General features: G+C 35.4%; 1 protein-coding gene across 12 annotated transcripts in view; it reads left to right on the top strand.

The window, feature by feature from the left end:
• Positions 1-25,670, top strand: part of LOC124376731 (1-phosphatidylinositol 4,5-bisphosphate phosphodiesterase beta-1) — a 93,995-nt gene extending 68,325 nt beyond the window's left edge. For 2 of the 12 annotated variants that reach the window (XM_046835955.1, XM_046835966.1), the window contains exons 16-33: positions 520-587; positions 848-944; positions 1,086-1,170; positions 1,636-1,760; positions 2,793-2,947; positions 3,763-3,927; positions 4,034-4,133; positions 4,295-4,399; positions 4,512-4,627; positions 5,310-5,445; positions 6,250-6,303; positions 6,437-6,644; positions 6,874-7,048; positions 8,338-8,414; positions 8,531-8,620; positions 9,418-9,475; positions 9,589-9,675; positions 22,653-25,668. In XM_046835955.1, coding sequence (XP_046691911.1) covers positions 520-587; positions 848-944; positions 1,086-1,170; positions 1,636-1,760; positions 2,793-2,947; positions 3,763-3,927; positions 4,034-4,133; positions 4,295-4,399; positions 4,512-4,627; positions 5,310-5,445; positions 6,250-6,303; positions 6,437-6,644; positions 6,874-7,048; positions 8,338-8,414; positions 8,531-8,620; positions 9,418-9,475; positions 9,589-9,675; positions 22,653-22,877 — 2,126 coding nt within the window. In that variant the 3' untranslated portion in view covers positions 22,878-25,668. The other 10 variants (XM_046835957.1, XM_046835961.1, XM_046835965.1 and 7 more) reach the window with 10 other exon arrangements.
• The last annotated feature ends 338 nt before the right edge of the window (positions 25,671-26,008 follow it).

Here is a 26,008-nt window from a genome sequence, read left to right as displayed (position 1 = left end):
CTAGAAATCAAAAAGCCATTTGTTATTAAAATTTATGAAGGTTTGCAAAGGTTTCAGTCACCATGTATACAATTTATGGTGGTGGTCTGTTTGCATCAGGATATTATTATAATATGCAACTTATACAACTTTAACACAAAGTTAAATCGTATTTTTTGAAAAAAACTGCACACCTGCTGTGAATTATGTCAGGACTCTATATGTCATCTGAATAAATAAGAAATGAAAATAATACTATAATTATATATATTAGCATTCTCAAGCAACATACCAGTAATGATCATTTACATTCTTTCTCTTTTTTCATGCTGCACTTCTAAAAGCTTAGAAATAATTTATTAGGACGCTGTGTTGGTACAATGCAAATCAACCTATGGGTGAATGTATTTAGTTTAAAGTTTAAAGTTTAGGATTGATGTGTGAAAATATTTGTTTTTTTTAAGCTGTAATTTAGCGTTATGATATGCATGACATTCAGATCACAAATAAATGTTAACGTTTAAATTCATTTGTCATCAGGTGAGGTTGATGCAGAAAGTGATGATGAAGATGACGAAGATGATGACTGTAAAAAGTCCATTGATGAGGTAGACACCGCTGTCTGTGTATTTAAATAGCTTACTAAAGATCTTAACATGTTAAGATGCAATATGTACTAAAAATGTTACTGTTGTAAACAAACTGTATACTATTACAAACAATACCCTCTCCTGTCACTCCCAATTATCTGACAACTCACGCACTTAATAGGGGATATTCATGCACTCAGCAGTCTTTTGTAAACATGGATTAGCTGTGTCAGTATTAGGCAATATAGGAGCGCACTGCTAATATGCATCTTCTTTAGGGGACAGCGGGAAGTGAAGCATTTGCCACAGAGGAGATGTCCAATTTAGTCAACTATGTCCAGCCAGTCAAGTTCAGCTCATTTGAAGCTTCTAAAAGTAAGTTGATTATTAAGTTGATATTAAGATAATAATCGAATATACTTAGTATTGTACATCATGTGCTATATCAGGCACACAACAGGCTTCATGCTGCAAATGAACTGTGTCATAAGCCTAATATACTATCTTATTTTACAGAGTCGAATAAAAGTTATCACATGTCATCATTTGTGGAGACAAAGGCACTAGAGCAGCTGACGAAGTCTCCAGTGGAATTTGTGGAGTATCCTTTTTGCAGTTTGATTACAATTTATTTTATTCATTTACCAATATGAATTAATATTTATTTATTAATGCATTTATATTTTGTGACTGCGGATGTCAAGCTGCTGCTTCACATTTCTAGCATCATGGATGGCATAAAGCATGCGATAAAAACTAAACAGAATGTGTAGTTACAGGAAAATGATTATTGACAAAGTGCTCTAATGCTGTATATAGTTACATTCTTTGTTATGGAATGTCCAGGGAAAAAGTTATCACTTGTGTTTTACTGTATTTCTTAAGAAATCTGTTTCTGCTTAAATTAGTCTACGAAAATCTGTAGCTGCTGGGCTTTATGTTGCACATTGGACACAAAAAATTGAAACACTTATCAGTCAAATTTGTGATTTTAAGAAAAATGGCATAATAAAAATGAGTCATTTAAGAATTTAATGCTTGCTGTTCCTTAACTTAGATCACACAGGTATAACAAACTACAGCTTAGTCGAATCTACCCCAAAGGCACAAGAGTGGACTCCTCCAACTACATGCCTCAGGTGTTCTGGAATGCTGGATGTCAACTTGTGGCACTGAACTTCCAGACAATAGGTACATTAACTGTAAAAGTAAGCAAATAGCATTCAGGGCTTTACTAAGGTTATAGTAACAGAATGCTCCTAATTCAGTTAAAGTTTCTTTTTCTTTTAGAGTCAGCCAATGTAAATGTAAATGTTTATAAAATAATATTACACATCAGATAAGTAGAGAGGCTTTTTCTTGCCCCATATATATTAAAACACAGCGAAATTCTTTCTTCACATAACCTAGTTTGTTAGGACGCTGGGGTCAGACCGTAGGGTCAGCTATGATAGAGTGCCACTGGAGCAGAGAGGGTTAAAGGGCTTGCTCAAGAGCCCAACAGTGACAACTTAAATAATGCGCTTGAAATTAAATGTGCTTGTAATTTAAACATGTTAATTGTGAGCAAAAATAAAATATGTGCCTTGGGGCAATAAGGATTTTTTTTAATAATAACATTGTTTGGCATAATTTTCTCTGAATATAAGCAGGTTACCAGCTCCTTAAATTTTTTTATGTAAGGTTTACATTTTGCTTTACAGTAATTCCTCGATATAGTTGATCAAGCAACACTCCATCATTATTATTACATGAAAATTGTATATGCATTTACATTTACATTTATGCCATTTTTATACAGAACGACTTACAATTAACTCATGTTTATATACTGAGCAAATGAGGATCAAGGGCCCAGACACCCAGCAGTGATCTTCTGGTCCAAAGTCTAACACCTTAACCACTTTCCTTTATTCAAATAGCATGCAAAGGGTTTGTGTATTTATGTATGTACAGTTATGTCAAACATAAAATGTTATAATCAATTATTAGGGGTCATATTTTTGTGGTAACTTATTAGTGGGTGTCACAAACTTTGCTGTATGTGTGAGCATAGTTTTAGATCTTGGATAACAGTCCCTGTGCCAATTTATTTCCCCTCAAGCCTGGGATAAACTTTACTGACTTTTATGATCTTATTCCAGATAGGGCACAATCTGTGAGAAAATGTGAGTCCAGTTGGAAATATGTCATGGCTCCTTATTCTCTTCTGTTACTTGATAGATCTGGCCATGCAGCTGAACCTGGGCATGTATGAGTACAATGGAAAATGTGGCTACAGGCTAAAACCCGAGTTTATGAGGAGGCCTGATAAAAACTTTGACCCCTTCACTGAGAGCACAGTGGATGGAATTGTAGCTCACACACTTTCAGTAAAGGTAATACTTTAAATGGTTGTAGAACAGAGCATGCTGTGTTGTATACTTTTTCTGATTTCACTACTGATATCAGCTTTCCTGGAGTTTATGCTGCTCTGATAAACTGCTCTGATATAAACTTTTCATATCATATTGTTCACATCAACTCATCTGTTTTGGGTTGGTAAGATAGATGCTTACAGGAAACTTGGATTTCCCAGCAGGCACATAACTTTAAAAATATCAATGAAATGTTTGGATGTAGTGTAGAAAAGTGGATGCATGTGTGCTATAATTGCCCACTATTTCTTCTTGCACTGACAGGAAGAAACAGAACATTTGCAGGATTATTAAATAATCTTTCTAAACATGAACTAAATTAATATTTTAATTAATGAATTGAACTATATATCTTCATGTGTTTAGTGACCATTCAAGAAATTCTTAAACAAATAGGAACTTAAAGGCCTGGAACATACCACTGTCTCTTGTTCTTATGTTGTATTGCATGGGCATCCATATTACTATGAAATTATAGAATTTCACCTCAGAAGTATGAGCTCTTGACAAACTTTTTTGGGGGAAATTTGATTTGAAGGGACATTAAGAAGGACTTTTCCAAGACAGACTTCAGAAACTGGAAAACCCATTTCCTATTAAAATGATTGCATGACTGCATGATTTAATAACAATATTTGTTGTGATAAAACTGTTCTTACTTAATAAGTCAAAGATGAAGAAACCATAAGGTAGATTCCCTGAGGTATTAAGTGCAAATATAAGACATGCAACTAGACAGACATTATATCATGAGTGTCTCACAATGTATCTAACAGATCATATCAGGACAGTTTCTGTCTGATAAAAAAGTTGGCACCTATGTGGAGGTGGAAATGTTTGGCCTCCCAGTGGACACTAAAAGGAAAGCATTTCGGACAAAGACATCTCCTGGCAATGCTGTTAACCCTGTGTGGGATGAGGAGCCCATAGTCTTTAAGAAGGTAAATCAAAAGCCTGTTGATGTTTACACACTTTTATTTTTAGTTCCTAGATATATAAACATTTTTCAAATCTGTTCACTATTTTGTGCTTGCTGGTTTCTTCAAGGTGGTTCTTCCCACACTTGCGTCTTTGAGAATAGCTGTCTATGAAGACAATGGGAAGATTATTGGGCATCGCATCATCCCGGTGAACGCCATCAGGCCTGGCATGTAGCTTTGTTTTTTGCTTTAATTCTGCTCTGCTTATCAGGCATGATTAATCTTAGGCTATCACTGTTTTAAAAGTTTTTAGTATTGTTATTAATAGTAAATAGCAGGGATAAACAGTCTGTCTCCTTGCTCTCACTCTCTCCCACTCTTGTTTCAGGTTACCATTACATAGGGCTACGGAATGAGAAGAACCAGACACTAACACTACCTGCTGTCTTTGTCTACACTGAAGTTAAAGACTATGTCCCTGACACCTTCGCAGGTATGAGTTCAGGCTGAAACTCTGCATTGTTTGCTTTCCTAAAAATCCAAAGCTTTTTTTAAACATCAGCTGTCCTCAAGCTTTAAATCACGGTCTGATATTGCCCAAACAGATGTTATTGAGGCGCTGTCCAATCCTATCCGCTACATCAACCTGATGGAGCAGAGAGCCAATCAACTCGCAGCTCTCACTGAGGAGGAAGGAGGGCAAGATGTGAACAACAAAGTGGTGTGTACTGTTTAAATGTGATTAGGTTTATGTGGCTGTGTCTCTGTTATACTGTGTGTGTGTGTGTGTGTGTGTGTGTGTGTGTGTGTGTGTGTGTGTGTATAAGCCATTCCATCTATTTCTCCAGTCACCAAATAGTTGTCAGCACTCACTCACTGAAGTGTAAGCTGATTGCTTGACCTGCGGGATCTCTTCGTCCTGCCCTTCCGTCTAATCAAGCTGATGTAGCAGTGGAAGAGCCAATTAATGGTTACCCCGAGCTATTGCTATGGCAACAGTTTTAAAGGAAGTTGTAGTATTCCCTCAGTCGTTTAAGCCATACCAGTTGCAGTTCAAACAAACAACAACCACAGCAGAGTAAAGCCAATGAGACAGGATTAAGGACTAAAAGTTGAAAACTATTCAGGCTTTTCAGGCTTACAATTAAGAATGATAAGATTGGGGTACCAGCGCTATATCTACAAAGTCTGCTCTGGGATGGAGGTAGTTTGAGTTTTGATATAATATCTTCAGGGATGTAGCACATTTCAATGTTCTAAATATGTTATAAGGAGCAACTTCTATTTAGTATTTTTTGGTAATATAAAAAGCTTTCAATTGGCCAGATGACTAAAAAACAGGTTGTTTTTTCCTGAAGCTTGCCAAGATGTCTGATTTCTTTGATTTTCTTTGTCTTTTGCAGATAGATGCATGTGGGGAGCTTGTATCAGAGTCAAACTGCGAGGCCCAGCCTCCTCCAGCCGAGAATGGAACGAGCCATACTCCTCTCATCTCCCCTAAACCACCTTCACTGGTCAGCCATCATGCTCACTCCACAGGTATACATTCTGTCTTAAAAGCTTTATTCAGTTATTTAAATTAAGAAATAAATGTTCACTTGTATTTTATAAAAGGCTCTATTTTATGACATGTTTTTGTTCAAGTTGTAACTTGTTCAAAAGTACAATTAGAAGAATGAAATTATTAAGTGGTTTGGTTAAACATTAAATCTAATTTAATTTAAATGTGCCATTGACAGTGACATTTTACATGGTTACATTTTACCTATAGATCTTATAGAGGATTTAGTAGGAGGTGCATTATTTAAACGCACTTCAGAGTGTTCACTATACAGTATGTGCATCACCTAATTCCTTGATGGCAATAAATTTTGTATGTTAGACATTTTATTGATTCCGTTCATGATTTTTTTGCATAATGCAGTGTCAGCCTTCACATTTATCAGACAGTAGTGAGTGGTATATTCTTGTTACCAATAAAAAAAATTATTCAGTCAGACATGTGTATAATATTTAATAAGATAAGAGTACTTGTATAATATGATAAGGTCGCAAAAGGCAGTCAATTCAAGAAGTTTTGGACTACCTTGTTGCCTCACTACTGTATAACATCAGTACTGATGTGTTTCATCTATTCACAAAATTGTCATGGCTCATTATAAAAATGTTAGCGTTAGCAATTACTAATATGCCAGTGTGCATTTTAGCAGCATTTTCATGTGTGTGTATATACAGTTTGTGTGTGAGTGTGAGTGTAAGTGTGAGTGAGAGAGAGAGAGAGAGAGAGAGAGAGAGAGAGAGAGAGAGAGAGAGATTTAAATTTTTATGTGATATTTATTCCAGGATCTGTTAAACCAGCCGTTAAGAATGAAGATGTGATTCAGAGTGTTTTGACAGGTACCATAGCTAACAAATTCTCTCAGAAAATGTAACAGTTTTCTGCAACATTTTGTAATTAATAAAAATATGCTGTGTGTGTGTGTGTGTGTGTGTGTGTGTGTGTGTGTGTGTGTGTGTGTGTGTGTGGTAGAGCTGGAAGGTCAGACACTGGAGGAACTAAAGCAACAGAAGGCTTTTGTGCGTGAGCAGAAGAAACAATATAAAGAGCTGAAGGAGCTGGTGAAGAAACACCATAAGAAAACCACAGACCTGATCAAAGATCACACAGCCAGACAAAATGAGCTGCAGAGTGAATATCAGCGCCGCCACAAGAGCGCCAAACGAGACGGTAAGAAAAGGTAGGTTCCCCTTTACTAACTCTTTCTCTCCCACTTTTTCTCTCTTTCACTCTGCAGTCTTGTTTTTTTCTTGTATTACTTACTCTTTAAATTTCTGCATAGGATTATTATCATAATATTTCCTTATGATATCTTTATTACAGTATGTGTTCCGTATTTTTAGTTTTGAGAATGTGTAGTTTTGAATATTTCAGAATTCAGTATGAAGTAACTCAGATTGTGTGTGTAGTAGATCTGGTTCAGAGCAAGCTCTGTCTGCTGTGGATCAGGAGCTGGTGTCACTGGAGGAGGAGAACACGCAGAGACTAAGTGAACTGAAGGAGCAACAGCAGCATCAGTTGCTTACTCTCAGACAAGACCAGTACTACAGTGAACAGTACCTCAAAGGCAAACACATTAAACAGGTACATACAATAACCTTTACCCATCACTGCCTCCACACATAGCACAGGACTGACAAACTCATATTTTATGCTATTGTCATTTAGAAAATAGAGCTAGCTTGCAAAAAGAAGCTAAACAACAGCTTACCAAGTAATAGACACAACACCTTAATCTGTGGTATTTGCATCTTAGATCTTACATCACAACTACATCCCATAAAATATGTATAGTAAAATTCAAATGCTCAGATACATTTATATGGAGAAGTTTCCACACTGTCACTTGTCCACAGTTATTCAATTGTTATTATACATTTTTACCATTGCTATATACCATTGTGGAAAATATATAACATTTAGTGTAACTTGCTAGAGATTGCTTACAAGCTGGGCAAAGCTGAAGTGAAGCTAATTATCACTTTCAGCTTTATTGTTGAAAAAAAATCTATAGCAAAAAATCTATAGCAATGGTAAAAATGTGTGACAATGTGAAACTTCTCCATATAAATGTATCTGAGCATTTGAATTTTACTATACATATTTTATGGGATGTAGTTGTGATGTAAGATCTAAGATGCAAATACCACAGATTAAGGTGATGTGTCTATTACTTTTGTAATTTTTCCCATGTGCTTAAATACAGTTCCAGTATTTAACATTGGCCACTTTCCAACCACAATGGACATAATGTTCCACAAAAAAAAAAAACAATCCCAACTGCAAGACAAGCTTATCATATTTTTTGGATAAAAGCTTGTTGAACTAAGCAGTGCAATATATTCTGCTTCACAGCTGAGCAACTATTGCCGTATGTGTGTGACTCACACAGTCACACAGGGACTGACTCAGCCTTTTAACCAGGTCTTCCGTATGATATGTGATTTTACATTTATTCCTCTATAGGCTTATGATCAGTTATTTATGTACTGTATTTATTTGGTAAGAGCAGAAACATCAATACATTTTGTCAATAACAGCAGCAGTCTCACTTCATTTCCTTATTAAGAGCTGAGAGAGTCCCAAACTAATGAATGTCCTTAAGCACCAGGCCTGGAAAGTGCAACAAGCAGTCAGGCTGGACAGCTAAAACTTGGATTACTATTACATGAAATGTATTGCTTGTGTATGACTCACTTTCCTCATCTCTCTCTCCCTCTCTCGCGTTTTCTCTCTCTCTCTTTCTCTCTCTCTCTCTCACACACACACACACATACACACACACACACATACTCTCTCTCTGTCTCTTTCTGTGTGTGTGCGCATGTGTGTGTGTGTGTGTGTTTTATGTTTCTGAACTATGTCTCTTCCAGCTGGTGGAGAAGCTGACCACTGTAGCTGAGGAATGTCAGAGTAACCAGCTGAAAAAAATTAAGGAGTTGTGTGAGAAGTAAGCTTTGCACAATTAATAGATACAAATAAATGGATGCATCAAAGTTGTAGTAGTTTATATTGTATCATTATTGCATATCCCCTGTGCAACACTTTTCTGTGTTTTATCTGTAGAGAAAAGAAAGATCTAAAGAAAAGGATGGACAAGAAGAGGCAGGAGAGGATACATGAGGCAAAAGCAAAACAGAAGAATTTAACAGAGGAGTAAGTCATGCACTGTGTTTGAAAAAGATCTCTACTACAGTATTACAATGGTCCTTTGAGACATACAGTACAGTGCAGTTAAAGTAATAAGGCCCTGACCTATTTTTTTGTTGTTGTTTTGGTTCTCTACTCCAGCAACAGTTTACGTTGCAATACATTTGTTTTCTATCCAATCTCATTGTTCCCTATTCCCAACTTCTCAACTTTTTGTATAAAAAGGTAACATGTAGCTATAAAGATGACAAAAACTATTAGGGTGTTAAAAAAGAGAACGTACACTATTAAATACTGTATATTAGATTAGTTTAGATTCAACTTAATATATATATATATATATATATATATATATATATATATATATATATATATATATATATATATACTGTATATAATTTCATTTATGATTTACAGTATTTATTTACTATCAAAACTAGTCATTGACAGAGATATGGAAAAATAGCAGTCACTCACTCACATCCACTTGAGTACCAATAAATACATTATTTTAAAAAATTTAAACAATATGACATAACCAACACTTGCCCAGAGAAAGTCCACTAAGTCAGTAAACAGATTTAAATGGTAAAAAGAGTAGCAGTCATCAGAAAATCCAAAAACTAAATGACTTAAAAAACATTAAAATATTCCCTTTTTATATTCCATTTTTAAAGCTGCATCTACAATTATATTAACATTTCCCAGTATTTAAAATAGGATTAGTTTCATAGTTACTCATAAAGTTGTTGCATGGTGCTTTAATACATGTTGTGTTTTAAATAGTATTGTGTCTGTTACAGAGAGAAGTTAGAAATCAACAGATCACATGTGAATGAGGTTGTTCAGTATATTAAAAGGGTAAGTTAAAGAACATTATGACACAATGCACAGGCTTCAAACAGAACAGGAATTTTAAACACATGGTGTGCGATTAGCTTCATCTTCTCCCTATTGTTTTTATTTTCTTTAAGCTGGAAGACGCTCAAAGCAAAAGGCACGAGAAGCTGATCGAGGCACACAAACTTATTCGACAGCAAATCCTGGAGGAGAAGCCGAAGGTAGGAGAGATTCTGTTTTTCTTAACCATAACAATAAACGCGCCATGAAATCGCTCTGCATGTCACCCAAAGCACACACACAGACAGTGTGTGTATCACTTCATTGTCACTGTTATTTTAGGATGACTGTTCGCAGGATGGAGAAGGTAAGACGCTTTGCATCCAAGCATAGAATAAATAAAAACTTTAATACTAAATGCAATCCTACCAAAGCCTGCACTGCTTCCTAGGCTCAAAATGAGTGGAGGTTTTCAGTTTGTTTGAAGTAAACAAAATGCCAATTCCACTAGCTAACATCTAGCAGTAGTTTCACATTAACCCAGTGATGAAAACTCTGCTCTGTTAGGAAGCCATTCTCTAAAATGCTTGGCTATAGCACATCTGTGACATCTGGGTGCTGCCATTAGCTGGGCTGTGTCTGTGTGGTGCTGGTATGTATGTGTGTTGGGTTAATCTGGGTTATATAAATATCCTGTAACATACTAACGTACAGGCATATTTAGATTATAGATAATCTAGAGTGCTTGTTTTGAAACTTTCTGCAAGACCAGTATTTGTCCACTGATGAGTTTAACCTTTAATTTGTCTTCTTTTTTTATCTATTGGTTCCCTGACTGTAACATTATTGACTAACCAAAGCAAGGTGAGTTTCATGATATCATGTGCTCCTGCTGGCTAAATTCTCCATCGCTTGTCTCGTATGGATTGTCTAAAGTCATTTTAGTGTATTTTTTATGGAGTATTTATAGTTAAGTCACCATGTTTAGTTTAATACTTGGTGCATATTATGTTAGAACTCTATTTTCATGCAGCCATGATTTATGGTATAACTTGATAATTTGGCTGCACATATGTGAATTTCGGTAACACTTTTGCTATGAAGCCCATATTCATAAATCTTTATAACAGTGCTTATACTTTTTCTTCCAAGCATTCTGACAAACCCTATCAAAGGCTCATAAAGCTGTAATAATGTGCTATAAATAATAAAAAAAAAAAAGAATGTGAGCATTCATTATAATGCCAAATACAAGCAATGTCAAATATGTAACAGTAAGTTAACACCATATATAAATAATTTGTTGATATGTGAAATTAGGACAGGTACATCCTAATGCACTGAATCTACAGAAGTTACAGAGTGACTTTACATGAGTACCTGAATATAACCGGGTTCATGTCAACACTTGCATTACAATAGCATTATAAGTTATCAAGGAATTATTTTTAGCCATAAATTAAATAATTACTTATAAGATTTACATAGTCTATATTTGTAAAATTATAGCTAATGAATATTGGCTTCATATAAATTTTAATAATTTATTATTTCTTCCTTCTTTTCATCCTCTTGTTATTTTTGTGGACACAAATAAAAAAGTACCTTGTGTTAACCTAGGTGGAGCATCACAGTAAGAGCTTTTGGCATTTGACATCTGTGACCACAGTTGCATTTTCCAGTCCACTCTGGTCTAAAATTGAGCTTCCGCGTAATCTCTGCCTAAAGTATAAATAGGCTATTTTACTCGATTATGGCTCGGTTATGTGACGCAGATGATGTGTCATTTTGTACAGAACATGCAATTAACAGACTGAACAAAATGTCTAGCAAAATGAATTCATATTAGGCTTGCCAAATCTATCATAATAAGGACAAAAAATATCTGAACACTGAATATATAAACACTGTGACTTATGACTGAACAACTAGTGCACACAAGAGGACAGAATGTATTTGTTGTGTTGGGACAGCAACCATAAAAAAAAAAAAAAATCTGGATTCATTATGACATTGAACAAATGTCAGTCACTAAGTTGATGGCACAGTTTTTAAGAGAAGTTGTTGATTGCACATTGCAGCTACATGTCCAACCACACATTTTCTGCAACTTCACAATGGTTACCACATGTTCAGGAGTTCATGAAAATACTAATATGTCTGGCAAAGTTTACATGCGCTAATACCATCATTATTTGCTTGAAATGTCATTAAAATAGGGCTGTTCATTGCCAATTAGGTTTTCTTTGGCTCATCTTAAGCTGCAGTATTTCAGCATCTAGTGCTTTTACACTGCATTCTAAAGGAAAAGATGAGGGCCAGTAATAATGTCAGCAAGCTCAAGAGGGCACCACAATACAGCGTTGGTGCTAAAGCTTCTCTTCCTCCTTTCCACAAGGCATCAACACCTTCCAGCAGTGTTTTAGCAACTGAAATACTGCACAAGAGCAGGCTTTTAGACTAGTATCCTCTGATTTTACATGCAACTGTGATTCCCCATCTTCTGATTAAATGTGGAAATATTATTAAATATTAATAAAATATTATTCACATTCACTCAGGTTTAAAGTAGCTCCTTTTTTGTTTTTACAGCAGAAGCTTGTCACCACAGGTTTTGCATGACTGAATGACATAACAGATTACGTAGACATTTAAGAGCAACCTCATAACAGTCATTTGGGAGCAGACAAAATATAGTATAATCATCTAGCATCCTACATTTGTTTAATAAAGTATAGCAGGTGTGTTTCTCATTGCTATGTCACAGTGATTAAAAGACTGGAAACTACTAAAGATTTATCAACAGAGATGTACGGTTATATTACATTCGATAATTCCTTTGCACTCTCTCAGTCTTTGCAATACACAGTATGTTACAATAGAAATGGTTCTGTACTTTACAGATACACAGTCACCGACACTTAGATTTTGCCTTTGTCTGCAGAAATGCATTAGTTTTCAGTCCAATTATTTGCTGTAAAACTTGACCTTCATAATGACTATCATTACCTGTCTTGTCTGCTGCTCCTACTCATAGAGTGAGCATGGGAGAGATGATTCCTTCTACATTGAGCCTCAATAAGTGCTCGTGTATTTCCATTTCCATATATTCTGTTATCTAGTGGTTTTGCTTTATGGCAATTCATCTATGTACAGTTTGAAAACTTGGGGCAGTATATCTTTAGCGAATAGGGGGGAAAATATTTATTTGTAGTTGAACCCCACATCAGCAGGCAGAGATAGATGGGGTAAAAAATTAATCAGGGCAAAGCTAATATCCTAAAGAGAGATATACGTTCTGTGTGTGTGTGTGTGTGTGTGTGTGTGTGTGTGTGTGTAAGGGGAGAGCGAGAGAGATAGAAGTAGTCCCGACCCATTTTCATGCCTCAGAGAAGCCACTAATGGACAGCTATAAGCATCCCGGGGTCTTTGGAGACATGCTGGAGAACGGTCTCTGGACTCTGCTTGCCTTGAGCTCACCAAGGAAAGCATATATGAAGGAGTAGAAGAGGTTGGAAATGCGGGTTTTAATTGGGCTTTAGAGAAACTGCACACTGCAAATTCTTCAAAAGCATCTTACAGATCAATTATATGTTCGCGTTTGAATCTCTACACCCGTTATCACACCTTTAACCATGTGGTTGCGGGTATTGCTCAGTGCTCTGACAGAGTAAACGAAGAGGAGGAATGGGGACCGCAGATGAATGTTGTCACACCTCGGTGTGTGTGCACACAGGTGACAGTGTCCTGCTAACGTTCCAATCAAAATGGCCACCAGGGCTCCCAGCTGCACAGCATGCAGCATAAACTAATGAGCAACGACCTTCAGCGCCACTTTGAAAATTTGAAAGTGACAAGGGCAGGTTGCGACAAGCTGAGCATTTTGATCCTCATTAAAATAAGACAGTTCAACTTACAAACAAATTAATCGGATCCCAGGGATTATTAAGCAGATGTCATCTCTTTATTGGTGAGCTAGAGCGCTGACTTGTCATTTTCTATTATTTTACAAAACATGACTTCCCAAATGAGCATTATTGGAATATTTGACTAATAAATTAGCCCCAGATTTACTTCTAAATATGAAATAAAATTTCATACATTTGACTGAATTTTTCCTTGGGATGTCTTTCTCACGAAATACATAAAGTATGTTCTCTGTTCTGGTTTGTTGGTTTGTTTAATGGGCAATTAAAGTTCTCCTGAGTGTGATATGTCACACCACCAAGACTTGTTTCTTTTTTAATGCCATGGTCCTCTCAGCCCTATTCTGTAAATCAGAGGCAAGACACAAATACAAAACCTGATACAAAATGGTTGTGCGTCTTCACACACAGCAGCTCTGTGCCATCTCCATGGCAACACTCATCCTGGCCCCGAACCCCTCTTCACTCAGCAGCTTGGCTTCTAGGACAAGTTACCACACACCATGACCTAAGTTGGAGATAGAGGGTAGAGACAGCCCGTACATGGACAGATAGAACTATACACAGATTAAGTCGTAGTAGACGAATACCGAATAATACACAGGATAACACATAGATAACCATGAAGACATACAGCCTAACAAAGATAGATCAGCTGAGCACAAACACAGCAGGATACAGTGCAGACAGATATAGACTAGTACACATACTGAGCTCAACACACAAATACAGAAAATCACATCATTCCAGCCCAAACAAATAAAATTAATGCACCCATATATAAGTAACCCATTACAGTGTTTAGAACTGCTGAACTTCAAATCCATATACAGAGTAGAAAAGGAGTGTGTTTCAATATGAATAAAAAACTAAAAATCACAGACCAAAAGCACATTAGCAGTAATAATAAAAAAAAAAAAAAAACGGTTTTTTTGTAAACATGCAAATTAAGTGAAGCTGTAGTTTTATTTAATTTTTCAATGGTCAGTATTTTACCTGTTTATCCATATTCATACAGGCTAATGAAGAACTCTTTATTTCATTTTCCCTGTTTTTCTTGCTATTTTTCTTGCTGGTTATCTATTAGTCACTCTTTATCAGATTAAACAAATAGTGTAAGGATCTGCATTCCAGTGAACTTTCAGTGCTTTATAACCTAAAAAAAACAAAACAAGTTTGTACAGGAGTGGCATAGGTGTTTACAAGTACAAAACAGTACAAAAATAACCAGGCTGAAAACAATATACATAATATATAAAATACATAATGACAACCATTCGGTTATAGTTTAAATTAATAAAAGCTACTGGTATTTAAATTAGAAACCATTACAATTTCTTTAAAGGTTTTTATTGATTTAGATTTTTTTCAGGAGGATGATCAGTATCAAAATAGATTTTACCATGTTTGTTTTAACCTAAGAGAAGAACATGTCAGGACATGTTAAATCCCATCTAAAGCACGGATAAATTCACTTTAATTTCTTAAGTTCTGTAAAGCTGCTTTAAAACAATGTCCATTGTGAAAAGCGATAAAGAAATACACTTGAATTTGATATTTGTTCTGCATCAAGAGACATTGGATTAATACACAGATATGGCTTATATGGATATCGAGATAATCAGATCTCCCTAATATAGGGAAATCATGTGTGGAATTTTTATGGCATGACAGTAGCAAGATAGACAGATGGAGTGTACTCTCACTGCACAGACATGGACACAGAACAGCTTGTGACCCCTTGCATTTCATTGTACATCCAGAAAAACAAAAATAAAGACTGGCACACACTTCATATGATTTCCATAGGCCACACAGATTTTCTGGCTAGCAGCTAAAGTCTTCTGTACTGCCTCGACCATGCTTTTCCTCAGTGGTGCTCACCAGGCTTGTTTCATGTGAGCTGGTTAGCATTAATAATGCACATGGCCTACCATCCTCCTCACACCGGGGGAACCGCTGTCATTCGATAGATACCAGCAGAACCAAACCCTTGTGCCAACCATGATTGGCATTCCCACAGAGAGAGAGAGAGAGAGAGAGAGAGAGAGAGAGCTCTGGAAATAATTTGCTTTCATTCCATTGCTTGTGAGGCGAGCACTCAATCCCTTCCTTTTGTAGAGAGGATTTTCTGCCAAGACTCAAGTGGATATTTATTTGAAAGAAAGATAGGAATTGACATAAGGATCTAGACTGAATTTTTTTCCCCCATTTATTTTCATATCAAAGACTTTTAAGTTTTAACCTAGTCTTATGTTGGATGTTCTCACATGTGGTCATTCCAATATACAGTCCATGGATTTATATGAACATCTCCCTCTGCTGTGTTGGGATCAGCACGAAGTGAGAGAACGTATAAAGGCATGAAGGCTGTTGATTTAGAAGGGAATAATACACAATTTGCATACATATCATCAAATCAATCCAGATTGCTTGCACATGCAGCTTATTTGCATAGCAATAGCTGTAAATGTGGTTGCACTTGAGGTTTAGTTGACAGAGCTTAATGAGTGCCTTGAAACTTTGAAGAGGATAATTCAAAAAAATCATCTAGTCTGATGTAAAATAAGAAATGTTTGTCAATCATTTTCATACACTATATTTGACAGAAAAAGTATGACGTTCACACAAAATATGCGCTTTTATAACATCCAGACTTAATTCTCCTTTACTATTACAACAACCTCCATTTTTTTTGGTAGAAGGATTTCTACTAGATTTAGCTGTCTGGTTGTAGGGATTTTCCTATTCAACCACAATTTTAATAGGTTCAGGAACTGATGTCAACTGAATAGGTCTGGGGTGCAGTCAGTATTTCAGTTAATGAAAAGGTGTACAGTGGGATTGAGGTCATGACTCTGTGCAAGCCATTCAGGTTTTTCCAAATTAAACTTGGTGTACCATGTTTTTTTTATTGATTTTGCTTTGCACACAGTCATTGTCATGTAGTGCATCCAAAGACATTCCAGACTCTTACAGGCATCTATTTTTTGTGGCAACAAATTAGTGCTGTTGTCAGCATTTTTTTATATATCTTTAGGCTACCAGTAATTAATAAAGAAATAAACCATCAGTCTTTTTCTTTGAAGGCCTTATTTAAGGCCTGCTCCTGTGCACTGTCATAACTCAGACCCCATGTCCAAGTAGACATAACAATTAAGTGGCTAAATACTCAAATTAGTTTTAGCTATTCACTAATCAATTACCAATAAGTTTCAAAACTTTAAATAATGCATGAACAAACCAAATGAAGACATCTTCCAGTCACGAATGAGAAGGAGCAAATCAGCTTTATTGCAGTCAATTCAGACCTGTCCCATGAAGCTCTCGGGAGAGAATTTACATGTACAAAAATATCTTGATAATGACCTTTTTTTTTTTTAAATCTTGCACTTTTGCACATAACAATGCAACAGATCATCCACCACAATATTCCCCCCTTTTCTAAAAATCTCATCTGGGTTTTTTTCCTGTGTCTGCAAATCATCCTTTGTTTTGTTTTGTGTACACTTTTCTAGTTTTATAAATCAGGGCTTTAGTTTTAACACACCAGCTCTGTTCTCCAAATGCTTTTCCTATTTTTCATAGCTCCCGTGTTTTACTTTATTATCTGACGATGTGTTGTGCCTATTACCCTATTCTCAGTTTTTATTTGTATATGATTTTTTCACTTAAGTTTCTTCGTGTGCTTTGAATATATATATATATATATATATATATATATATATATATATATATATATATATATATATATATATATATATATATGTGTGTGTGTGTGTGCTGTTTGAGTATAATTAAGGCATTTTGCCTGCTTGCTTATTTTACTATTTTATTAAAAGTGCTGTTTTTTTCTAATCCCTAACCTAGTCCATCATTCTTATCTGCTCACTCACCTTTATAACATGTATTACCATTTTGATTATATGCTGTATGCTAAACTTTATATATGATCAACGTTACTCTAAAGCATGATTATTTAGTTTTGTGAATTCTCTTTATACACGAGTTCTCTGCAAAGCTGAGTACTATACTATAATATTGCTGAGTAAAGTTTATATGCATTAAGCTTGGAATAATATTTAAACTAATATAAGCAATGTTATATGTTTTCTGAAGCATATTGCTAAATTATATAATATAATACTAGATTCTACTACTGATAGCTGAAGCTGGCCTAAGCTAAGAACTTTATGCACCCTATGATGCAAGATGAGTCAAGAGTTCATGCGGTCTCTCTGTTTTCTCCGCTTAGCCAAGGTGTTTAACCACATAGGCAGCAGATGTGTATCAATATCTTTGTCTGTCATTTACTGAAATCTTCTAGTATGTTCCATACATGACTTCTGACTGAATTTTGCACAGTGCATGATGCACCTGCACATGCACAGCACAAAGCATGCTCATTTAAGATAAGGGTTGCAGTGGAAGATCTCAAGTGGCCTGCTCTAGAACTCGGACCTTAACCCTTATTAAAATCTATGGGATAAATTGGAACTCTGACTGCACCCCAGGCCTAATTACCCTATATCAGTACCTGACTTTACTAGTACCCTCGTAGCTGAATGAGTGCAAATCTCCACAAACACACACTTAAATCCAGTGGAACTTCTTGTTAGCAGAGTCACAGGTATTATAATATCCAGTTGGGACTAAATGTGGAATGAGATGTTCAAAAAACACATACAAACCTTGGTCAAGTGTCCACAAACTTGTCCATATAGAGTAGTGTATGTGATGTAGTACAATAATATGATTTTAAATTCAGCCATATACAAACAGCTTTCAGTTGTTGCCAAATTTTTTTTTAGGATAACTGATTCATAATAAAAACAAAAAAATAAGCAATGCTATTAGTGACGAATGATTTTTAACCATAAAATGTGTTTTGAGGTACATTTTATGGTATTTGCAAATCTATTAGTCCATTTACTTGTTGTGAATCAAAGGGAAAAAAAAGCTTTTTCTTGGGTTAGGGTTAGGGTTTTTCTTATTATTTGGTGCTGTGCTAGGGATTTCTTAGAAAGAATACGAGGACCTTTCATCAGGTGGACTGGTTATTTTAGATCACACCCGCATTTTTGAGAGTTTTAATGTCTTTGCTAGAATAGTCCCATGACAAAAGTCAGTGAATTCAGCTGCAGTTTAGTGTAGTAGCCGTTTTTCACTTACTGGTATCTTAGAATTAGGACAGATGTTGAAGAAGGTCATTTTCCTCTCAAAGTATTTTAAGCGATATGAAGAATTGGATCTGAGGCTGGTTAGTTGACAGATGACAAGTCTTTTGAGGGAAGACATATTTAACATCCCCTACTCAAGAGGGAGTGGAAACTAGACTGTGTCACGCTTTCATCGCTCGAGATCACTTTAGGTGAGCCAGTTAATTTGGTGCACCCTGTCCAGAACACAGCACCCTGCAGACTGCTGTCTCAGCGCTGGGCTTTTTACCCATTGGCTGCTATTTAACAGCTGCTGTTTCAGGATAGAACTTTTTATTCATTCATGTGACCATGAAATGTTCATTACACTGTAGGAATACAATAAGAGCATGCAAACATATCAATTATAGAAACCTGTCCAAATCTAAATGCTTTGGCTTAAGACTTTTTCAGGGAAGTAAAGTCCAAACCCACTTTGAGCTTTCTGTAAATATGAAACAGGTGGACGATCTGTTCTGTGTTTATCTAATGACTACATGGATACATAGGCTAACTTTCAACTTAATGCATATTTAAACTGAATCGTTGTTAAAACATTTTCCTTCAAGCACCCTGGCTTATATGAAATGTTTTTATTGTAGTTATTATTCATATCAAGAATTTTCACATTAAATTTAAACAGGGCATTTGTGGTTCTTGTGACTCATAAATCCCCAACACAGTTATACTCTTATGTGAGGTCACTTTACACTTGTGTAATTCTGTTTGAATTATTGATGGTTTTGAAGCTGATTGCTACCTGTTGTGTGATGTAGTTCTATGTTGTTTTATGTAGCAACAGGGTTCTGGAGAAATGTTGTCTCATTTCATTGTGTTCTGCGTCAGCTTTGTATGGTTGAAATGACAATAAAAGCTTCTTGACTTGATTCGACTTACCTCACCAGTATTGACATATTGTGCATTGTATTTTTTTAAGTATAAAAAGTGAATACACAATGCTTTTTAACTACTTATAGTTACTGCATTTTAATTAAATGTCCACAAATGGAAAGTCCTCTGTCTTGAACATTCACATGTGGTGGAAAACCTACTGACTGTGAAAAGTGATGTCATTATTTAGATAAAAGTCTCTTCACTTATTTTACTTGTAAGGAACAAATTGTCTAAACGTGTTTATTACTAGGCTTAGATTCCACAACATGAAATGTAACTAGATAATTTTTTATCTTAACCTTTAATTAAAAAAAAAAAACTAATTGTAAGCAAATTGCTGTGGTTTATTATTAATTATGGACTTTGGAACTTAATGTTTTTCATTGTGTTCTGCGTCAGCTTTGTATGGTTGAAATGACAATAAAAGCTTCTTGACTTGATTCGACTTACCTCACCAGTATTGACATATTGTGCATTGTATTTTTTTAAGTATAGAAGTGTGCAAAGTAGAAGTAGATTAGCAAAAAAAATAAGCAATTTAAGTATAAAAATGTTGTTGTGACGAAGAGTTTGTACCATGGCATTTATAACATAGATCACTTCTTTCCCATGCACGCTTCCAACATGGTTGTGAACCTTTCACCTTACTCTGGAGTTTTAAGTACCTCTGCTGTCACACAACCTTCCCAGGCGATAAAGAGGTGGCATGTACACACATACACACAAACACACACACACACACACACACACACACACACACACACAGGTACATGCAAACGCAAAGTCTGCCATGGACAGCCAAGCCTGCAGGTGACTCAGCTTACCGTCAAACACAGTTGGCATCCTGGCAGTCAGTTGTTTCACTCTGTTCCCTTTCTTCACACAGGCACATCTCATGCATGCACACACATATGCACACACACTAAGGAGTGGATAAAAGCAATGAGGTGGCATTTTTAATCTGAGAGTCCTTGTGCCCAGGCCGGCAGGGGGACAGCAGATGTCCCTCACCTAAGTAGGTCACTCTTTGTGCGGGATGTCTATGTGGAAGCTATCTACAGCCATCTGGATGCTCCTGTCATTGTCAGCTGTGTGAAAATATGATTTCCTACAATGCAGCTTGAGCCATAAAGGGGCCTTTGAGGATGAGAGACCAATTGATGCACATTCGGTGGTCAATATTGTAATCATTTCTAAAAGCATAACATTTTATAGCTTTGTACAGTATATAATACATTATATAGGGGGTAAAACACAACAGACCATGCTGTTATAGACAAATAATCAACAATGATGGGTTTGTGATGTAGCCTAACATTAACGGTATGTTACCTCCTTGAAGTGAGGCTTTGTTCCTGTTATATCTTGTTCCAAAATGTTTTATTCTTTTTTTATCGCATCCATTTGAAACAAAAATATTTTGTTATTGTCTACACAATGCTTTTTAACTACTTATAGTTATTGCATTTTAATTAAATGTCCACAAATGGAAAGTCCTCTGTCTTGAACATTCACATGTGGTGGAAAACCTACTGACTGTGAAAAGTGATGTCATTATTTAGATAAAAGTCTCTTCACTTATTTTACTTGTAAGGAACAAATTGTCTAAACGTGTTTATTACTAGGCTTAGATTCCACAACATGAAATGTAACTAGATAATTTTTTATCTTAACCTTTAATTAAAAAAACCTAATTGTAAGCAAATTGCTGTGGTTTAATATTAATTATGGACTTTGGAACTTAATGTTTTTAATAAATTATCATTATGGTTTGTCTCAGGCTGTATAAGACCACCCCATTGTTGATCATTTTTGCTATTACATCATGCACTGTTTATTCTTAACATAAGTAGTGTTCATAGAGAAGCTCAGCTGCAGCTCCTCACTCTTAGTTGGTGAAAAATGTAAATTTCTTAGGTTCATTGGGTAAAGAATTATTGAACAACTAAGCTACATTAACTATATAATAACTGTAATTATTGCAACTACTAACAACTGTCTAGTTTGTGACTTGATAAATGTATTTTAAATGATATCTTTGGAAATACTGTGGTAAAAATAAAGCGTAATGGTTTAAAGCATCACTTAAATAGAACACAGAAACTCATGTTAGAAGTTATTACAGTTAATTCCTCAGCAATCTACACTTTTAGATGATTTCAATAAATATTGTTGGATGATGCTTGCAAAAATGTACATCAATCGTTATTAAGTGGTTTGAAACAGACAGGTCTGCACTTAGTATGTCTACAGTTAAACACAATGTATTGGACAAACCAGGTTTCTTTCATGTAGAATGACATGATGTCTCCTGAAAATTGCATTTATCATAATTGATAAAGTTATAAAATGTACTATTGATAATTATCAGCTACACAATTTCTACATTATTTCTACATAATTACACAGTTGATTACTGAAAGTGCTTTTTTATACAGACACATACATAAAAATGAGAACATGTGAAAACCTTAGAAAACCTTTTTTTTTTCTTTGATGAAGTTTTAAAGAGCAATAAGCACAGTAGTAGCTCCACATTCGCCTGAAATTTCAACTGAAACATCATTTAAGATTTGCTGATGCTGACGACATTCTGAAAAAGCTAAAAGAACAGTGAGTGTGCTTCACAGTGACTGCCGCTGACACAATTCGTTTTTGGTGCTGTTCTTTAATTACAATGCTCCCAGAAGACTGAACAGGGTAGTTAACTAGTTGAATAAGCATTAACACAATTATTGGGTCAGAATGAATACAATTTCGTCATGTTTAATCATTAGGGGAGTTTATGACTGGGAGAAAAAAAAAAGATTTTGCAGAAGTGAATTTGGCACAGGATAGAGAGATATAGTGACACAACATCATTAATTCAATTCAGTTTGATTTCTGCAGCTCTCTCAGTGCTCTCCAGGAGGATGCCTACAGAACCCAGGCACCTTTTGTGCTGTGTAACTATTAAACTGCTAAATCAGCCCAACGATGCTGTTAGACACCATTTATAAAGCTTTTAACGTTTTGCTTCATGCTCTCTGGGGATGCTTAAAAACCCACTCAGGGTGAGTTAATCTGAGTTAAAGATGTATTTCACACTGTATGGATTAGGTTACAGAGAGTGAGTGTAATCGTCTGCAGGAAATGAATAGCGTCCTATAGTCTCAAATCGTGTTCTGGTTATTTCCACAGCTTCAAAACGAGCTGGACAAGGAATACCAGGACAAGTTCAGACGACTCCCATTGGAGATCCAAGAGTTTGTCCAGGAAAGTGCTAAAGGTAAACTAAGTAACGAATGGGACTCGAGCTGCCTTAGCACGTCATCCACCGCCGAGAACCTCAACCGCAAAGCAGGCCAGTCGGAGGAGGAAACAGAAGAGGATTTTGCAGAGAAGGTGTTTGACACTTCTCTCTGAACTACACGCTGGGTTTCACATCAGCATGTGCAAAGATTTTATTCCTAAAATCTGTGTTTTCTGGTGTTGGTTCTTATTTCTTATCTTTGCACCGGTCTGTAAAGTTTTCTGACTTTATTAACAAAGTTCTCTTTGTCATTTATTCTTTATGCAGATAGTGCTTTATAATACTACGCTATACATTGGACAGAATGTTGAGATAACTTACTTGAACAACAGCAAGAGCACTTCTGGCTTTTTAATGAAATGGTTTACTGTAAACTGACAAATTGGATTACGCTGCTGTTTGGGTTTAGTTAAATATTAGGGCTTATGTCGAAAGTTTCATTAATAGTGAGCCCCAATCTGGGCAATTATTTGCAAAGTGAACTATGAAAATCATTTCAGAGTATGTCTGTATATAAATTGCTTTAAACTGTAGAGGCTTTGAGAGCTTTGTTTCATATTCACTACAGCACTACAATATCTGCTACTGTTTCTTTTAAATTAGTAACAATAGTCACCAATGTGTTTTCCAAAATGAAGTTTAATATTTTATTAGTTATTTTTTTCTTTTCTCTTTTTCTACTTATAAATAGAACCACAAACACCTGTTATTGTAATCCTGGTCAGTTGCATGATTTTGTACACTTGTAAATGTTACTTATGTAGCACAGAGACTGAAAAAAATGCATACTCATAATGTAAATATTCCTGCATTTTATTAGCTATAAAAGAACAGAAAGACAGTTATGTTAATGTGACCACAGTGATAAGAAGATCATTTGTTTGCACCTTGCGCTTGGATAGAGTGTACTGTAAAAGATCATTTTGCTTCAGTTTATAATTTTTACAAGAGATTTGCTTTAAACATGATGTTCTCTGGTCTGCATCAGATAAGCATATAGTGTTGATCCTCTGTTAGTCATCAGAAAGCACAAAAAAAACTGGCAAATGGTAGAGTAAACAGGTTGTGATGATCTTTACTTACAGTGCTTTTTGGAAACTCAGCCCAGGTCACCTTCACAAGCATGGACAAAATAGAGGTTGAAATGCTTCCTTTTTGTGGTAACATGTTTGTGCCAAACAAAGATAACCCCGCTATATTCCCTCTGTGTGTGTGTGTGTGTGTGTGTGTGTGTGTGTGTGTGTGTGTGTGTGTGTGTGTGTGTGTGTGTGTTTGTGTGTGAGACTAGAAGTCTTACAAACATATTTGTTAAATGTAACTTTGCATTGAATGTTGTTATGACTTAAACTGTACTCTGGTCTATAATCACTGTTTATATATAATGTTATTACCACTGCAAAACACATGCTCTGAGAGGCAAATTGCATGCCCATGCCCCTGAAAATCTTCAGGAAATCTTGAAAAAGAAGGAAATATGTGATATCATTTAAACTTTCTCCTGTACAATATACAATGCACAATTCTTTTATATATACACATAACAGTTGTTATGACATGTCGATCTGTCAAATACAGATAACTTGGAGTAAGTTCAGCATGACCATGTATATTAGTATATTTAATACTAATTTATAATTTATATTTATTAGTAAATTTAAACCGAAAGCATTACTAGTAATAAAAAATGTTATGATTATAATTTGACATGACTCATGTATTCAGTCTGAATCATGACAAGGTTGATCATGACTAATTGACAAGGCTGAACTGCTTGATTTTTTTTTTTTTTTTTAAAGCTAACCTTATCCTTAAAATTGATCTTCATATCTTGTTATATGACTTGAGTCACACATATTGTTTAGGCTCTGCAAGTGAAAGGTCTATCTGATGTCAGATACTGTCGGTACTGATGTCAATGCTATAATTGTCCTTTCATTTGCAATTTAAATTGAATCTTTCAGGATTATTAGGCAAAATATATATAATCACTTTATCTTAGTTCATTTATAAAAAAATACATATTCAGTTTCTTGAGAGGTACACAAGAATACACACAAAAATAAATCAACATGTGTATCATTAGTTGGATTCCCAAAACAACATTTCAGATGCTCTGTAGTTATTAATCTGTATGATTAATAATTGTTATACTATCCCCCAGGAAGTCTTTTGTCTTCCTAATATAGAGTAATAGCCTGTTGTGACAAAACACATTTTATAAAGTTTGAAACATTTAATATACTTGAAATTACTTAACGAGTGTACAATAATGATTTTATTTTTTATTAATATTATAAATTACTTTTGAGAGATTATTGCCATGATGTGAGTCCTGTGCTTTTCTATATATGTTGACCTAGTTGAATGAGTGAAATGCATCGTGTAATGTCTTTATAAGGACTGTGTTGTTGTGTGTCTGTATATCAACTGCTAAATAGATTATGTGCACTTTGTAGTACCATAAACACTACTGAGTAAAGTTTGTGACTAGCAGTATTCCAGAGGAATGTTCTATACTTAATGTGGTGGACTTTTGTTTTGTCTATGCTACCCATTTCTTGTATTAGACATTAAGGTACTGGACATACTGTATACATTTGGAAAATGTGAGCAGAAAAATACATGTTACAAAATGTTCAAATGACAAAAGTAGAGGGGAAATGCTTGTAAATAAAATAAATGTTGGTTCAATATGTAAATATATAGTTTTGTACTTGTTTTTCATTGAAAATTGAAAATTTACACATTCCTAAAAAGTCAAACTTTTTAAATTAAACTAGTATGAAATTGATTTAGACTTCTTGTCACTGCATTAGTGAGAATATATATGGAGGACTATGATCAGGGAGTTCAGTTTAGCTGCTCTGTCCTATCAGCCATAAATCTGTAAATGAGGTGAGCCAGAACTAATCCCTTTGTTTGGCAATCAGACATATACACCAGGTTTTTATTAAGAAAGTGCTGGCGCTGTTGCAGCTGACCTTGATATGTTAGTGAAGCTGAAATGGGACATTCTCTTACCAATAAATCATACAGTCATATTTCAGATTGCCTTGTCAACGTTAAGGTGAGAAAAGTTAATTGTCTATGTGTGGCCTGTAAATATCCTCTATGGATCATTGCTTTTAATCTCAAGTGTTGTCTACTTTTCTTATGAGGAATGGGTTATTTTGACTGCATGACCTATTTTGTCTAATTTTATATACCGTATCTCACAAAAGTGAGTGCACCTCTCACATTTCAG

The sequence above is a fragment of the Silurus meridionalis genome, chromosome 23 (genome assembly GCF_014805685.1).
Source record: "Silurus meridionalis isolate SWU-2019-XX chromosome 23, ASM1480568v1, whole genome shotgun sequence".
In the NCBI taxonomy this organism is placed as follows: Eukaryota; Metazoa; Chordata; class Actinopteri; order Siluriformes; family Siluridae; genus Silurus; species Silurus meridionalis.
This window is presented reverse-complemented; position numbering and strand designations above follow the sequence as displayed.